The 17,452-nt window shown below is 49.2% G+C and overlaps 1 protein-coding gene across 1 annotated transcript; it reads left to right on the top strand.

The window, feature by feature from the left end:
- Positions 1-940: 940 nt before the first annotated feature.
- LOC145862588 (transient receptor potential cation channel subfamily M member 2) lies at positions 941-9,901 on the top strand. Its single transcript, XM_082967277.1, has 11 exons — positions 941-1,090; positions 1,727-1,814; positions 1,909-1,996; positions 2,124-2,290; positions 3,482-3,543; positions 5,300-5,329; positions 5,430-5,516; positions 6,025-6,103; positions 6,306-6,407; positions 7,401-7,517; positions 9,302-9,901. The coding sequence occupies exons 1-11, from the start codon at positions 1,011-1,013 to the stop codon at positions 9,446-9,448; spliced, it is 1,047 nt and encodes a 348-aa protein (XP_082823403.1). The 5' UTR covers positions 941-1,010; the 3' UTR covers positions 9,449-9,901.
- The last annotated feature ends 7,551 nt before the right edge of the window (positions 9,902-17,452 follow it).

The raw sequence follows: 17,452 nt of genomic DNA, 5'->3' as shown, positions 1-17,452 counted from the left end.
CCTTCCTACTCTCCTCTTCTCTCCTCCTCTCCACTTCTCTTCTCCTCTCCTCTTCCATCTCCTCCTCTCCTCTCCACTCCCCCTTTACTCCACTCTCCTCACTCCTCTCCACTCTCCTCTCTTCTCTCCACTCTCCTCCTATCCTCTCCTCTCTTCCTCTCCACTCTCCTCTCTTCTCCTCCTTTATCCTCTACACTCTCCTCTCCACTCTCCTCTCCACCTCTCTCCTCTCCACTCCACACTTCTCCTCTCCACTCTTCTCCTCTCTCCTCTCCACTTTCCTTGTCTCCTCTTGTCTCTCCTCCTCTCGACTGTTATTTCCACTCTCTTCCTCTCCACTCTCCTCTTCTCTCCTCCTCCTCTCCACTCTCTCCACTCTCCTCCTCTCCTCTCCTTACTCCTCTCCACTCTCATCTCCACTCTCCTCCTCTCTTTTCTCCTAACCACTCTCTTCCTCTCCTCTCAACTCTCCTCCACTCCTCTCCTCTGTCATCTCCTCTCTTCTCCTCTCTCTTCTCCACTCTCCTCCACTCCTCTCCACTCTCTTCTCCTCTCTATTCGCCACTCTCTTCTCCTCTCTCTTCTCCTCTATTCTCCACTCTCTTCTCCACTCTCCTCCTCTCCACTCGCTTCCTCTCTCCTCTCATCTCCACCTCTCCTCTCCACTCTCTTCCTCTCCTCTCTCTTCTCCACTCTCCTCCTATCCTCTCTCCTCTTCACTTTCCTCTCCACTCTCTCCACTTTTCTCTCCACTCTCCTCCTTTCCTCTCTTCCTCTCCACACTCCTACTCTCCAACCTTCTCCACTCTCCTCCTCTCCACTCTCCTCATCTCCTCCTCTCCACTCTCCTCCTCTCCACACTCCTACTCTCCAACCTTCCCCACTCTCCTCCTCTCCACTCTCTTCCTCTCCACTCTCCTCCTCTCCACTCTCCTCTTTTCCTCCTCTCCTTTCCAGAGGAGGAGCTGCCTGAGGCGGAGGAGGAAGAGTTGTTGTCGTGGGAATCCTTTATGAAGGATAACTACCTTCTCTCCTGTAGACAGCGGCAAAGCCAGAGCATTGAGCACCGTACCACAGACACCGCTGACAAGTAACTTATTCATGTATTTGTATGAAGTGTGTTTTCTGCAATACATGACCAACCTGGGTACTACTCTGTTCCAACCGCAGTCCAACTGGTCTTGTCTGGCCTGTTGTTGAACAGCCTGGCACGTAGGGTTGAAAATGAGGACGTGTCGTCGTCCCCCCAGGGTTAGGATCTGTGTCATTCAGTGTCCCCCCCCAGGGTTAGGATCTGTGTCATTCAGTGTCCCCCCCCCCCCAGGGTTAGGATCTGTGTCATTCAGTCCCCCCCCCCAGGGTTAGGATCTGTGTCATTCAGTCCCCCCCCCCAGGGTTAGGATCTGTGTCATTCAGTCCCCCCCCCCAGGGTTAGGATCTGTGTCATTCAGTCCCCCCCCCCCCCCCAGGGTTAGGATCTGTGTCATTCAGTCCCCCCCCCCCAGGGTTAGGATCTGTGTCATTCAGTCCCCCCCCCAGGGTTAGGATCTGTGTCATTCAGTCCCCCCCCCAGGGTTAGGATCTGTGTCATTCAGTCCCCCCCCCCCCCCAGGGTTAGGATCTGTGTCATTCAGTCCCCCCCCCCCAGGGTTAGGATCTGTGTCATTCAGTCCCCCCCCCCCCCCCAGGGTTAGGATCTGTGTCATTCAGTGTCGTCCCCCCCCAGGGTTGGCGCCATGGCAGAGCTGCTACAGAGGGAGGATTCCACCGGGTCGGTTGCTTTAGTGAAGAGATTGACCAGAGTGGAGGAGCAGGTATTGACCCTCACATCACTTTACCCATCACTCTGAATTACTGTGTTTGTAAAGTTTTTAAACACATTCAGGACTATTGTTCTCACTTCTCCAGGTCTCCCAGTCAGCCAGAGCTCTACAGTGGATCATGGACACCCTGAAAGCTCAGGGTCTACACTCTAAAGAGGAGGCTCCACAGCTTGGTGAGGTCCTGATTTCTGGAGTAGAACATTAGTCCCCCCCCTCTCACTGGACTCTGTTTCTGTAGATACCGTAAATACTGTGATAGATAGCTGTATTTACATGTTGTCCTATGTATGATCTATCTAGCCTCACCTGGTAAGCTGAAGACGTCTGAAAGTGAACCCAGTGAACCCCATAGACAGGAGAAGTCAGAGAGAGAGAAGACATTTTACCACGTCAACGCCCGGCGTCTGGACTACCCTGACAGTACCGTCCCTCGCTTCCCCGTTCTTGAGGAGAAGGTGCCCTGGGAGGTGCCTGACTAATATTATAACTCCTAGAGGAGAAGGTGCCCTGGGAGGTGCCTGACTAATATTATAACTCCTAGAGGAGAAGGTGCCCTGGGAGGTGCCTGACTAATATTATAACTCCTAGAGGAGAAGGTGCCCTGGGAGGTGCCTGACTAATATTATAACTCCTAGAGGAGAAGGTGCCCTGGGAGGTGCCTGACTAATATTATAACTCCTAGAGGAGAAGGTGCCCTGGGAGGTGCCTGACTAATATTATAACTCCTAGAGGAGAAGGTGCCCTGGGAGGTGCCTGACTAATATTATAACTCCTAGATGAGAAGGTGCCCTGGGAGGTGCCTGACTAATATTATAACTCCTAGATGAGAAGGTGCCCTGGGAGGTGCCTGACTAATATTATAACTCCTAGAGGAGAAGGTGCCCTGGGAGGTGCCTGACTAATATTATAACTCCTAGAGGAGAAGGTGCCCTGGGAGGTGCCTGACTAATATTATAACTCCTAGATGAGAAGGTGCCCTGGGAGGTGCCTGACTAATATTATAACTCCTAGAGGAGAAGGTGCCCTGGGAGGTGCCTGACTAATATTATAACTCCTAGAGGAGAAGGTGCCCTGGGAGGTGCCTGACTAATATTATAACTCCTAGAGGAGAAGGTGCCCTGGGAGGTGCCTGACTAATATTATAACTCCTAGAGGAGAAGGTGCCCTGGGAGGTGCCTGACTAATATTATAACTCCTAGATGAGAAGGTGCCCTGGGAGGTGCCTGACTAATATTATAACTCCTAGAGGAGAAGGTGCCCTGGGAGGTGCCTGACTAATATTATAACTCCTAGAGGAGAAGGTGCCCTGGGAGGTGCCTGACTAATATTATAACTCCTAGATGAGAAGGTGCCCTGGGAGGTGCCTGACTAATATTATAACTCCTAGAGGAGAAGGTGCCCTGGGAGGTGCCTGACTAATATTACCTCATAGTTATCATGTTACCTCACAGTAGAGTTACTAAGGCTGTGTCTGAAATTGCACCCTGTTCCTATAGGTCACTTCTTTTGACCGGAGAACACAGCAGTAGGGCACTGTGCAGGAATACGAGCCATTTCAGACACAGCTGAGTTACTGCAGTTGAACATCTCCAGAAGTTTCTAATGATGTTGTTATGTGTTTTATAATGGTTTCAATAAATATATCTCCTCTGTTCCAGGTTGACTTCATCCTTTACAATCCTCCTGTTCTGAATGGAGACAGCCAGGAGAAGATAGACGGGTGAGTTGTTTGGGCCAGGAGAAGAAAGATGGGTGAGTTGTTTGGGCCAGGAGGAGATAGATGGGTGAGTTGTTTGGGCCAGGAGAAGAAAGATGGGTGAGTTGTTTGGGCCAGGAGGAGATAGATGGGTGAGTTGTTTGGGCCAGGAGAAGATAGATGGGTGAGTTGTTTGGGCCAGGAGAAGATAGATGGGTGAGTTGTTTGGGCCAGGAGAAGATAGATGGGTGAGTTGTTTGGGCCAGGAGAAGATAGATGGGTGAGTTGTTTGGGCCAGGATCAGGTAGATGGGTGAGTTGTTTGGGCCAGGAGAAGATAGATGGGTGAGTTGTTTGGGCCAGGAGAGATAGATGGGTGAGTTGTTTGGGCCAGGAGAAGATACATGGGTGAGTTGTTTGGGCCAGGAGAGGATAGATGGGTGAGTTGTTTGGGCCAGGATCAGGTAGATGGGTGAGTTGTTTGGGTCAGGATCAGGTAGATGGGTGAGTTGTTTGGGCCGGGAGAAGATACATGGGTGAGTTGTTTGGGCCAGGAGAGGATAGATGGGTGAGTTGTTTGGGCCAGGAGAAGATAGATGGGTGAGTTGTTTGGGCCAGGAGAAGATTGATGAGGAGTTGTTTGGGCCAGGAGAGGATAGATGGGTGAGTTGTTTGGGCCAGGAGAAGATAGATGGGTGAGTTGTTTGGGTCAGGAGAAGAAAGATGGGTGAGTTGTTTGGGCCAGGAGAGGATAGATGGGTGAGCTGTTTGGGCCAGGAGAAGATAGATGGGTGAGTTGTTTGGGCCAGGAGAAGATAGATGGGTGAGTTGTTTGGGCCAGGATCAGGTAGATGAGGAGTTGTTTGGGCCAGGAGAAGATAGATGGGTGAGTTGTTTGGGCCAGGATCAGGTAGATGAGGAGTTGTTTGGGCCAGGAGAAGATAGATGGGTGAGTTGTTTGGGCCAGGATCAGGTAGATGAGGAGTTGTTTGGGCCAGGAGAAGATAGATGGGTGAGTTGTTTGGGCCAGGATCAGGTAGATGAGGAGTTGTTTGGGCCAGGAGAAGATAGATGGGTGAGTTGTTTGGGCCAGGATCAGGTAGATGAGGAGTTGTTTGGGCCAGGAGAAGATAGATGGGTGAGTTGTTTGGGCCAGGATCAGGTAGATGAGGAGTTGTTTGGGCCAGGAAGAGATAGATGAGGAGTTGTTTGGGCCAGGAGAAGATAGATGAGGAGTTGTTTGGGCCAGGAAGAGATAGATGAGGAGTTGTTTGGGCCAGGAAGAGATAGATGAGGAGTTGTTTGGGCCAGGAAGAGATAGATGAGGAGTTGTTTGGGCCAGGAAGAGATTGATGAGGAGTTGGTTGGGCCAGGAGGAGGTTGATGAGGAGTTGGTTGGGCCAGGAAGAGATTGATGAGGGGTTGGTTGGGCCAGGAGGAGGTTGATGAGGAGTTGTTTGGGCCAGGATCAGGTAGATGAGGAGTTGTTTGGGCCAGGAGAAGATAGATGGGTGAGTTGGTTGGGCCAGGATCAGGTAGATGAGGAGTTGTTTGGGCCAGGAGAAGATAGATGGGTGAGTTGGTTGGGCCAGGATCAGGTAGATGGGTGAGTTGGTTGGGCCAGGATCAGGTAGATGAGGAGTTGGTTGGGCCAGGATCAGGTAGATGGGTGAGTTGGTTGGGCCAGGATCAGGTAGATGAGGAGTCCACAGTGTAATTCTTCCTCTGGTATCTCATGACGTTATTTGTCTGTTTCATCCCACTCTGCTTTCCGCCCTCAGATCAGAACCTGGTTCTGTAAAGAGTTACAGGTATGAAGACACCACATAACACTTAGAAACAGTTTATAACCATGTTTTAATCTATGTGTTTTGTTGCCTAATATCAGTCATTTCTAACTTCTGGGTGTAGAAACCCAGCAGGCAGGACAGGCATGAGAGGAAGAGGAGCGCTCACCTGTCTGGGTCCAAACCTGATCGTGGACCCTGTCCTCACACGGTACGAGTCTCCACAGATAGATAACAGCTTATCATGCGTTCCAAATGGCACCCTGTTCCCTATATAGTGCACTACATTTAACTAGAGCCCTTAGGGGCCCTGGTCAATAGTAGTGCACTACGTAGGGAATAGGGTGCCATTTGGGAAACAGTCGTAGTTTAGTTAGCTAGAGGATAAACCATCTGTAGTTGTTGATGTAGTGAGAGATCTGGTTTAATAGGTTATATATTATATTAACCTGTTGATGTAGTGAGAGATCTGGTTTAATAGTTTATATATTATATTAACCTGTTGATGTAGTGAGAGATCCGGTTTAATAGGTTATATATTATATTAACCTGTTGATGTAGTGAGAGATCTGGTTTAATAGGTTATATATTATATTAACCTGTTGATGTAGTGAGAGATCTGGTTTAATAGGTTATATAATATATTAACCTGTTGATGTAGTGAGAGATCTGGTTTAATAGGTTATATATTATATTAACCTGTTGATGATGATCTCCAGCTGGAGAGATAGTGAGAGATCTGCTCTGGAGTTCCTGGCGGTCTGGGACCAGGAGGACGGGCTCTGGACACTTCCTGGGGTGAGTACAGGGGCTGGACAGAATGGACAGGATGCGGACTCTGTGTGCTTTGATAAAAGCCTTTTACATAGTCGACAAATACAGAAATAATCATCTTTACACTCTATTTGAGGAAGCTTGGAGATCGAGGTTAAATGACGTGAACTTATTAAATCGGAGAGAGTGTTGATACATACTGACAAAGTCTTCTGTTTCCTTCAAGGGTCCTGTCCAATCAGACGAGCCCCTGCCAGACAGATTACTGAGGATTATGGGACAGAAGATCTATGACAGGATAAAAACTAAGGTGGTAGAGGGAATTAAGGTACTGGTTACCTGCTCCTCAAGCTTAATAGAAGCCCTATAGCTGCTGTCAGCATGACCACAGATTCTACTGGATACTGTTGGGTCTTCCCCGTGGCTCAGTTGGTAGAGCATGGTGTTTGCAACGCCAGGGTTGTGGGTTCGATTCCCACGGGGGGCCAGTACAAAAAAAAGAAGCAAAAAAATTACAAATAAATAAATAAATGTGTGATATGAAATGTATGCATTCACTACTGTAAGTCGCTCTGGATGAGAGTGTCTGCTAAATGACTAGAATGTAAATGTACTGCAAGCACCAAACCGCTAATGTAAAAAGTCTATTAATTTAAAATGACAGTTTCTCATGTTATTGTTCTAGTTTGTAGCTGTGCTAGTCAAATGAAAACAAGTCAAAGTGAATTTGTCACGAGCACAGGATACAGCAGGTGGAAACAGTACAGTGGAATGCACTAACACGGAGGGCTCTATTCAACCTGTATTGTTGAAGTGTTACAGATTGAGCCTTAGAAATGAAAAGGTCATTTCAGATTGAGCTGACAATGCAGCAGCGTTCACCGTGAATGCAGTCCCAGCTAACGTGGGAATATTTTCTTTAAAAGCTGTAATGGCTATAACCAGCGATCTGATTTGTGAATCCTGGCCTAAGTCAGAAAACAGTAAAAACACTATATACTGGTCAATACCAATATCAGTGCAGGGATACTGGTGACAGCTGAGGTCAGTGGCTGTACCTTTAGGGGGGGGGGGGGGGGGGGTACTGTCACGTCCTGACCAGCAGAGGGAGTATTGTATTAGTTTTGGTCAGGACGTGGCAGAGGATTTGTGTTTTGTATGTTTTCTACGTTCTGTCTAGTTTAGTTTTTCTATGTTTAGGTTTGGGTGTTGGACTCTCAATTGGAGGCAGGTGTTGCTAGTTGCCTTTGATTGAGAGTCCTATATATAGGTGTGTGTTTGGGTTGGGTTTTGTACCTGTACCTTTACCTGTGTCCTGCAGGTCCACGAGGGCTACGTAGATGACGTCAGGAATACAGACGATGCCTGGGTAGAAACTACAGTCCTGAACATCCATCTCGACAGGAGAAGTCTACTGATGGCTGATATCAACCGCATGGTGAGAACACACACGGCAACACTTCCCCTATAACATGCTATATCCTATCCTTCCAGAACACCGTACTCCACAACACTTCCCCTATAACATGCTATATCCTATCCTTACAGAACACCGTACTCCACAACACTTCCCCTATAACATGCTATATCCTATCCTTACAGAACACCGTACTCCACAACACTTCCCCTATAACATGCTATATCCTATCCTTACAGAACACCATACGCCACAACACTTCCCCTATAACAGGTTAGAGTTAGTAGTCTGGGCTGTGGTGCTGGTCCAGTAGTCTGGGCTGTGGTGCTGGTTGAGTGGGTTAGTAGTCTGGGCTGTGGTGCTGGTCCAGTAGTCTGGGCTGTGGTGCTGGTCCAGTGGGTTAGTAGTCTGGGCTGTGGTGCTGGTCCAGTGGGTTAGAGTTAGTAGTCTGGGCTGTGTGGTGCTGGTCCAGTGGGTTAGTAGACTGGGCTGTGGTGCTGGTCCAGTGGGTTAGTAGTCTGGGCTGTGGTGCTGGTCCAGTGGGTTAGTAGACTGGGCTGTGGTGCTGGTCCAGTGGGTTAGTAGACTGGGCTGTGGTGCTGGTCCAGTGGGTTAGTAGACTGGGCTGTGGTGCTGGTCCAGTGGGTTAGTAGTCTGGGCTGTGGTGCTGGTCCAGTGGGTTAGTAGACTGGGCTGTGGTGCTGGTCCAGTGGGTTAGTAGTCTGGGCTGTGGTGCTGGTCCAGTGGGTTAGTAGACTGGGCTGTGGTGCTGGTCCAGTGGGTTAGTAGTCTGGGCTGTGATGCTGGTCCAGTGGGTTAGTAGACTGGGCTGTGGTGCTGGTCCAGTGGGTTAGCGTTAGTAGTCTTGGCTGTGGTGCTGGTCCAGTGGGTTAGTAGACTGGGCTGTGGTGCTGGTCCAGTAGTCTGGGCTGTGGTGCTGGTCCAGTGGGTTAGTAGTCTGGGCTGTGGTGCTGGTCCAGTGGGTTAGTAGTCTGGGCTGTGGTGCTGGTCCAGTAGTCTGGGCTGTGGTGCTGGTCCAGTAGTCTGGGCTGTGGTGCTGGTCCAGTGGGTTAGTAGTTTGGGCTGTGGTGCTGGTCCAGTGGTTAGTAGTCTGGGCTGTGGTGCTGGTCCAGTAGTCTGGGCTGTGGTGCTGGTCCAGTGGGTTAGTTGTCTGGGCTGTGGTGCTGGTCCAGTGGGTTAGAGTTAGTAGACTGGGCTGTGTGGTGCTGGTCCAGTGGGTTAGTAGACTGGGCTGTGGTGCTGGTCCAGTGGGTTAGTAGACTGGGCTGTGGTGCTGGTCCAGTGGGTTAGTAGTCTGGGCTGTGGTGCTGGTCCAGTGGGTTAGTAGACTGGGCTGTGGTGCTGGTCCAGTGGGTTAGTAGTCTGGGCTGTGATGCTGGTCCAGTGGGTTAGTAGACTGGGCTGTGGTGCTGGTCCAGTGGGTTAGCGTTAGTAGTCTTGGCTGTGGTGCTGGTCCAGTGGGTTAGTAGACTGGGCTGTGGTGCTGGTCCAGTAGTCTGGGCTGTGGTGCTGGTCCAGTGGGTTAGTAGTCTGGGCTGTGGTGCTGGTCCAGTGGGTTAGTAGTCTGGGCTGTGGTGCTGGTCCAGTAGTCTGGGCTGTGGTGCTGGTCCAGTAGTCTGGGCTGTGGTGCTGGTCCAGTGGGTTAGTAGTTTGGGCTGTGGTGCTGGTCCAGTGGTTAGTAGTCTGGGCTGTGGTGCTGGTCCAGTAGTCTGGGCTGTGGTGCTGGTCCAGTGGGTTAGTTCTATAAAGTGTAGTATAAATACTGTATGTTTTCTCCCCTCCAGGCTGAGAATACCCTGGGCTGTGTGGAGCTGGTCCAGTGGATGGAGGTGAGCAGCAGGACCAGGATGTGTTCTTACCAGAGAGATGCTCTGAGACGGGTGGCCGAGCTGCACCAGAGGACCTTCCAGCTGCACCAGAGGACCTTATAACTTCACCAGAGGACCTTATAGCTGCACCAGAGGACCTAATAGCTGCACCAGAGGACCTAATAGCTGCACCAGAGGACCTTCTAGCTGCACCAGAGGACCTTCTAGCTGCACCAGAGGACCTTCTAGCTGCACCAGAGGACCTTCTAGCTGCACCAGAGGACCTTCTAACGTCACCAGAGGACCTTCTAGCTGCACCAGAGGACCTAATAGCTGCACCAGAGGACCTTCTAGCTGCACCAGAGGACCTTCTAGCTGCACCAGAGGACCTTCTAGCTGCACCAGAGGACCTTCTAGCTGCACCAGAGGACCTTCTAGCTAGAAAGAGGACCCACACTGTACTGGTTAGAGTACTGTTGAGATGTACTGTACTGGTTAGAGTACTGTTGAGATGTACTGTACTGGTTAGAGTACTGTTGAGATGTACTGTACTGGTTAGAGTACTGTTGAGATGTACTGTACTGGTTAGAGTACTGTTGACATGTACTGTACTGGTTAGAGTACTGTTGACATGTACTGTACTGGTTAGAGTACTGTTGACATGTACTGTACTGGTTAGAGTACTGTTGAGATGTACTGTACTGGTTAGAGTACTGTTGAGATGTACTGTACTGGTTAGAGTACTGTTGAGATGTACTGTACTGGTTAGAGTACTGTTGAGATGTACTGTACTGGTTAGAGTACTGTTGAGATGTACTGTAGAGTTATAATAATGTAAGAGACATGTCGGAGGACCATATATCAAATCAAATCACATTTTATTGGTCACATACACGTGTTTAGCAGATGTTACTGCGGATGTAGCCGAAATGCTGGTAAATATGTATTCCTTCACTGTGAGATACTATATGTATATATTTGATAGGCTTTAATAGTTCATATATCGTAGTGTATAGTATACTGTTTAATGGAAGTTCAGATTAAAAGAGGACACTGACGTATCAGATATGAGCAAGCAAACTGGATTAGACCAGTTAGCCTATAATGATGTCACGTCCTGACCAGCAGAGGGAGTAATTGTATTAGTTTTGGTCAGGATGTGGCAGAGGGTTTGTGTTGTGTGTGTAGGTTCTAGGTAGGTTTTCTATGTGTAGGTTGGGTGTTGGACTCTCAATTGGAGGCAGGTGTTTCTAGTTGCCTCTGATTGGGAGTCCTATAAACAGGTGTGTGTTTTTCTTTGTGGTTGTGGGTAGTTGTTTGTGAGCACTGCTTTTGTTTAGCCTGCCACACTGTTCTTGTCGTGAGTATTGTTTATTCCCTGTGGATGCTTTGCTCGTGTTTTATTAAAAAGATGAGTATCCACATTCCCGCTGCGTATTGGTCCTCCCTTCAACACAACGACATTATTTGTGACAAATGAAAACATTATGCACACAGTCAAGGTGGGAATTATGGGTGGGGCTCAGAGGCGTTAGCTCCCCTATGGGTGGGGCTCAGAGACGTTAGCTCCCCTATGGGGGGGCTCAGAGACGTTAGATCCCCTATGGGGGGGGCTCAGAGACGTTAGCTCCCCTATGGGGGGGGCTCAGAGACGTTAGATCCCCTATGGGTGGGGCTCAGAGACGTTAGCTCCCCTATGGGGGGGGCTCAGAGACGTTAGCTCCCCTATGGGTGGGGCTCAGAGACGTTAGCTCCCCTATGGGTGGGGCTCAGAGACGTTAGATCCCCTATGGGTGGGGCTCAGAGACGTTAGCTCCCCTATGGGGGGGGCTCAGAGACGTTAGCTCCCCTATGGGTGGGGCTCAGAGACGTTAGCTCCCCTATGGGGGGGGGGGGGGGGCTCAGAGACGTTAGCTCCCCTAAAGGGAGGGGCTCTAAATAATGTTAATTAAACATTCTCCTAAATCTTTCAAATGTGGTGGTAAATATGTTTTACGGTGGTAAATATGAAAATAAAAGCTTCCAAATGAAACGAACACCCCTACCTGATTCTGTGGCAGCGCTAACCACTCAGTACTGCTGAATCCTTTAAGCTAGACACCAATATCACTAACCACTCAGTACTGCTGAATCCTTTAAGATAGACACCAATATCACTAACCACTCAGTTCTGCTGAATCCTTTCAGATAGACACCAATATCACTAACCACTCAGTACTGCTGAATCCTTTAAGATAGACACCAATATCACTAACCACTCAGTACTGCTGAATCCTTTCAGATAGACACCAATATCACTAACCACTCAGTACTGCTGAATCCTTTCAGATAGACACCAATATCACTAACCACTCAGTACTGCTGAATCCTTTCAGATAGACACCAATATCACTAACCACTCAGTACTGATGAATCCTTTAAGCTAGACACCAATATCACTAGACACCAATATCACTAGACAACTAGCCTACAGCTAGACACCAATATCACTAGACAACTAGTCTACAGCTAGACACCAATATCACTAGACAACTAGCCTACAGCTAGACACCAATATCACTAGACAACTAGCCTACAGCTGGACACCAATATCACTAGACACCAATATCACTAGACAACTAGCCTACAGCTAGACACCAATATCACTAGACACCAATATCACTAGACACCAATATCACTAGACTACCAGCAGTACTGTAGTCCTAGTGGAGGGTAGACTACCAGCAGTACTGTAGTCCTAGTGGAGGGTAGTCCTAGTGGAGGGTAGACTACCAGCAGTACTGTAGTCCTAGTGGAGGGTAGACTACCAGCAGTACTGTAGTCCTAGTGGAGGGTAGACTACCAGCAGTACTGTAGTCCTAGTGGAGGGTAGTCTACCAGCAGTACTGTAGTCCTAGTGGAGGGTAGTCTACCAGCAGTACTGTAGTCCTAGTGGAGGGTAGTCTACCAGCAGTACTGTAGTCCTAGTGGAGGGTAGTCTACCAGCAGTACTGTAGTCCTAGTGGAGGGTAGTCTACCAGCAGTACTGTAGTCCTAGTGGAGGGTAGTCTACCAGCAGTACTGTAGTCCTAGTGGAGGTTAGACTACCAGCAGTACTGTAGTCCTAGTGGAGGGTAGTCCTAGTGGAGGGTAGTCTACCAGCAGTACTGTAGTCCTAGTGGAGGGTAGACTACCAGCAGTACTGTAGTCCTAGTGGAGGGTAGTCTACCAGCAGTACTGTAGTCCTAGTGGAGGGTAGACTACCAGCAGTACTGTAGTCCTAGTGGAGGGTAGACTACCAGCAGTACTGTAGTCCTAGTGGAGGGTAGTCTACCAGCAGTACTGTAGTCCTAGTGGAGGGTAGACTAGCAGCAGTACTGTAGTCCTAGTGGAGGGTAGTCTACCAGCAGTACTGTAGTCCTAGTGGAGGGTAGTCCTAGTGGAGGGTAGTCTACCAGCAGTACTGTAGTCCTAGTGGAGGGTAGACTACCAGCAGTACTGTAGTCCTAGTGGAGGGTAGTCTACCAGCAGTACTGTAGTCCTAGTGGAGGGTAGACTACCAGCAGTACTGTAGTCCTAGTGGAGGGTAGTCTACCAGCAGTACTGTAGTCCTAGTGGAGGGTAGTCTACCAGCAGTACTGTAGTCCTAGTGGAGGGTAGTCTACCAGCAGTACTGTAGTCCTAGTGGAGGGTAGTCCTAGTGGAGGGTAGTCTACCAGCAGTACTGTAGTCCTAGTGGAGGGTAGTCTACCAGCAGTACTGTAGTCCTAGTGGAGGGTAGACTACCAGCAGTACTGTAGTCCTAGTGGAGGGTAGTCTACCAGCAGTACTGTAGTCCTAGTGGAGGGTAGTCTACCAGCAGTACTGTAGTCCTAGTGGAGGGTAGTCTACCAGCAGTACTGTAGTCCTAGTGGAGGGTAGTCTAACCCGCAGTACTGTAGTCCTAGTGGAGGGTAGTCTACCAGCAGTACTGTAGTCCTAGTGGAGGGTAGTCTACCAGCAGTACTGTAGTCCTAGTGGAGGGTAGTCTACCAGCAGTACTGTAGTCCTAGTGGAGGGTAGACTAGCAGCAGTACTGTAGTCCTAGTGGAGGGTAGTCTACCAGCAGTACTGTAGTCCTAGTGGAGGGTAGTCTACCAGCAGTACTGTAGTCCTAGTGGAGGGTAGACTACCAGCAGTACTGTAGTCCTAGTGGAGGGTAGTCTACCAGCAGTACTGTAGTCCTAGTGGAGGGTAGTCTACCAGCAGTACTGTAGTCCTAGTGGAGGGTAGACTACCAGCAATACTGTAGTCCTAGTGGAGGGTAGACTACCAGCAGTACTGTAGTCCTAGTGGAGGGTAGTCTACCAGCAGTACTGTAGTCCTAGTGGAGGGTAGTCTACCAGTAGTGGAGGGTAGACTACCAGCAGTACTGTAGTCCTAGTGGAGGGTAGACTACCAGCAGTACTGTAGTCCTAGTGGAGGGTAGACTACCAGCAGTACTGTAGTCCTAGTGGAGGGTAGTCTACCAGCAGTACTGTAGTCCTAGTGGAGGGTAGTCTACCAGCAGTACTGTAGTCCTAGTGGAGGGTAGTCTACCAGCAGTACTGTAGTCCTAGTGGAGGGTAGTCTACCAGCAGTACTGTAGTCCTAGTGGAGGGTAGTCTACCAGCAGTACTGTAGTCCTAGTGGAGGTAGCTACCAGCAGTACTGTAGTCCTAGTGGAGGGTAGTCCTAGTGGAGGGTAGCTACCAGCAGTACTGTAGTCCTAGTGGAGGGTAGACTACCAGCAGTACTGTAGTCCTAGTGGAGGGTAGTCTACCAGCAGTACTGTAGTCCTAGTGGAGGGTAGACTACCAGCAGTACTGTAGTCCTAGTGGAGGGTAGTCTACCAGCAGTACTGTAGTCCTAGTGGAGGACCAGCAGTACTGTAGTCCTAGTGGAGGGTAGACTACCAGCAGTACTGTAGTCCTAGTGGAGGGTAGTCTACCAGCAGTACTGTAGTCCTAGTGGAGGGTAGACTACCAGCAGTACTGTAGTCCTAGTGGAGGGTAGTCTACCAGCAGTACTGTAGTCCTAGTGGAGGGTAGACTAGCAGCAGTACTGTAGTCCTAGTGGAGGGTAGTCTACCAGCAGTACTGTAGTCCTAGTGGAGGGTAGTCCTAGTGGAGGGTAGTCTACCAGCAGTACTGTAGTCCTAGTGGAGGGTAGACTACCAGCAGTACTGTAGTCCTAGTGGAGGGTAGTCTACCAGCAGTACTGTAGTCCTAGTGGAGGGTAGACTACCAGCAGTACTGTAGTCCTAGTGGAGGGTAGTCTACCAGCAGTACTGTAGTCCTAGTGGAGGGTAGACTACCAACAGTACTGTAGTCCTAGTGGAGGGTAGTCTACCAACAGTACTGTAGTCCTAGTGGAGGGTAGACTACCAGCAGTACTGTAGTCCTAGTGGAGGGTAGACTAGCAGCAGTACTGTAGTCCTAGTGGAGGGTAGACTACCAGCAGTACTGTAGTCCTAGTGGAGGGTAGTCTACCAGCAGTACTGTAGTCCTAGTGGAGGGTAGTCTACCAGCAGTACTGTAGTCCTAGTGGAGGGTAGACTACCAGCAGTACTGTAGTCCTAGTGGAGGGTAGTCTACCAGCAGTACTGTAGTCCTAGTGGAGGGTAGTCCTAGTGGAGGGTAGTCTACCAGCAGTACTGTAGTCCTAGTGGAGGGTAGTCTACCAGCAGTACTGTAGTCCTAGTGGAGGGTAGTCTACCAGCAGTACTGTAGTCCTAGTGGAGGGTAGTCTACCAGCAGTACTGTAGTCCTAGTGGAGGGTAGTCTACCAGCAGTACTGTAGTCCTAGTGGAGGGTAGTCTACCAGCAGTACTGTAGTCCTAGTGGAGGGTAGTCTACCAGCAGTACTGTAGTCCTAGTGGAGGGTAGACTACCAGCAGTACTGTAGTCCTAGTGGAGGGTAGTCTACCAGCAGTACTGTAGTCCTAGTGGAGGGTAGTCTACCAGCAGTACTGTAGTCCTAGTGGAGGGTAGTCTACCAGCAGTACTGTAGTCCTAGTGGAGGGTAGTCTACCAGCAGTACTGTAGTCCTAGTGGAGGGTAGTCTACCAGCAGTACTGTAGTCCTAGTGGAGGGTAGTCTACCCAGCAGTACTGTAGTCCTAGTGGAGGGTAGTCTACCAGCAGTACTGTAGTCCTAGTGGAGGGTAGACTACCAGCAGTACTGTAGTCCTAGTGGAGGGTAGACTACCAGCAGTACTGTAGTCCTAGTGGAGTAGTCCTAGTGGAGGGTAGCTACCAGCAGTACTGTAGTCCTAGTGGAGGGTAGACTACCAGCAGTACTGTAGTCCTAGTGGAGGGTAGACTACCAGCAGTACTGTAGTCCTAGTGGAGGGTAGTCTACCAGCAGTACTGTAGTCCTAGTGGAGGGTAGTCTACCAGCAGTACTGTAGTCCTAGTGGAGGGTAGACTACCAGCAGTACTCTAGTCCTAGTGGAGGTTAGACTACCAGCAGTACTGTAGTCCTAGTGGAGGGTAGTCTACCAGCAGTACTGTAGTCCTAGTGGAGGGTAGACTAGCAGCAGTACTGTAGTCCTAGTGGAGGGTAGTCTACCAGCAGTACTGTAGTCCTAGTGGAGGGTAGTCTACCAGCAGTACTGTAGTCCTAGTGGAGGGTAGACTACCAGCAGTACTGTAGTCCTAGTGGAGGGTAGTCTACCAGCAGTACTGTAGTCCTAGTGGAGGGTAGTCTACCAGCAGTACTGTAGTCCTAGTGGAGGGTAGTCTACCAGCAGTACTGTAGTCCTAGTGGAGGGTAGTCTAGCAGCAGGGTTGGGGAGTAACAGATTACATGTCAGGGATTACAAGAAACAGTAACTAATCAGTGACGTTACCAGCTGAAATATTATAATCAGATTACTGATTACTTTTGAAAAACTAGATGTCTACTTCAAGGATTACTTTTAAATTCAGAAAGGATGTTTGCAAGATTTTTTTTTGATATTTCAGGTTTAAGTTTGTTCCACCTGAGAGAGTCTGACCACCAATCAGAGACCACTATGATGACCACCAATCAGAGACACCTATGATGACACACCAAATGATGACCACCAATCAGAGACACCTATGATGACACACCAAATGATGACCACCAATCAGAGACACCTATGATGACACACCAAATGATGACCACCAATCAGAGACCACTACGATGACACACCAAATGATGACCACCAATCAGAGACCACTATGATGAACACCAATCAGAGACCACTAATGATGACCACCAATCAGAGACCACTATGATGACACACCAAATGATGACCACCAATCAGAGACCACTATGATGACACACCAAATGATGACCACCAATCAGAGACCACTACGATGACACACCAAATGATGACCACCAATCAGAGACCACTATGATGACCACCAATCAGAGACCACTAATGATGACCACCAATCAGAGACCACTATGATGACACACCAAATGATGACCACCAATCAGAGACCACTACGATGACACACCAAATGATGACCACCAATCGGAGACCACTATGATGACCACCAATCAGAGACCTCTATGATGACACACCAAATGATGACCACCAATCAGAGACCACTATGATGACACAAAAAGATGACCACCAATCAGAGACCACTATGATGACACACCAAATGATGACCACCAATCAGAGACCACTATGATGACACACCAAATGATGACCACCAATCAGAGACCACTACGATGACACACCAAATGATGACCACCAATCAGAGACCACTAATGATGACACACCAAATGATGACCACCAATCAGAGACCACTATGATGACACACCAAATGATGACCACCAATCAGAGACCACTACGATGACACACCAAATGATGACCACCAATCAGAGACCACTACGATGACACACCAAATGATGACCACCAATCAGAGACCACTATGATGACACACCAAATGTGTTTGATGGATCGTGGGAAAAGAGCAAGAATAGGCTTCTGCAGGCTACAGTCCAAGCTGTGTCTTTCAGCGGTGCGACTGCAGTCGGCATCCAAAGATTATCCAACCAGTAGTGTTGTAGTCTACGGCGATACGGATATAAATTATTATTCATGTCTACGCATTGATGTGAATCACACTGCTGCTCTCTCATTTAGCTA

This window comes from Salmo salar, chromosome 21 (assembly GCF_965601325.2).
Source record: "Salmo salar chromosome 21, fSalSal1, whole genome shotgun sequence".
Lineage (NCBI taxonomy): Eukaryota > Metazoa > Chordata > Actinopteri > Salmoniformes > Salmonidae > Salmo > Salmo salar.
The sequence above is the reverse complement of the archived record's forward strand: the minus strand, read 5'-3'. Positions and strand labels throughout refer to the sequence as shown.

What these genes read in the sequence shown, in the direction of transcription:
- LOC145862588 (XM_082967277.1), top strand. Translation starts at nt 1,011, where the DNA reads ATGAAGGATAACTACCTTCTCTCCTGTAGACAGCGGCAAAGCCAGAGC. An exon ending in AGGAGAAGGTGCCCTGGGAG is followed by an intron (nt 2,291 to 3,481) that starts GTGCCTGACTAA and finishes CCTCTGTTCCAG; the next exon opens with GTTGACTTCATCCTTTACAA. An exon ending in GGCTCTGGACACTTCCTGGG is followed by an intron (nt 6,104 to 6,305) that starts GTGAGTACAGGG and finishes GTTTCCTTCAAG; the next exon opens with GGTCCTGTCCAATCAGACGA.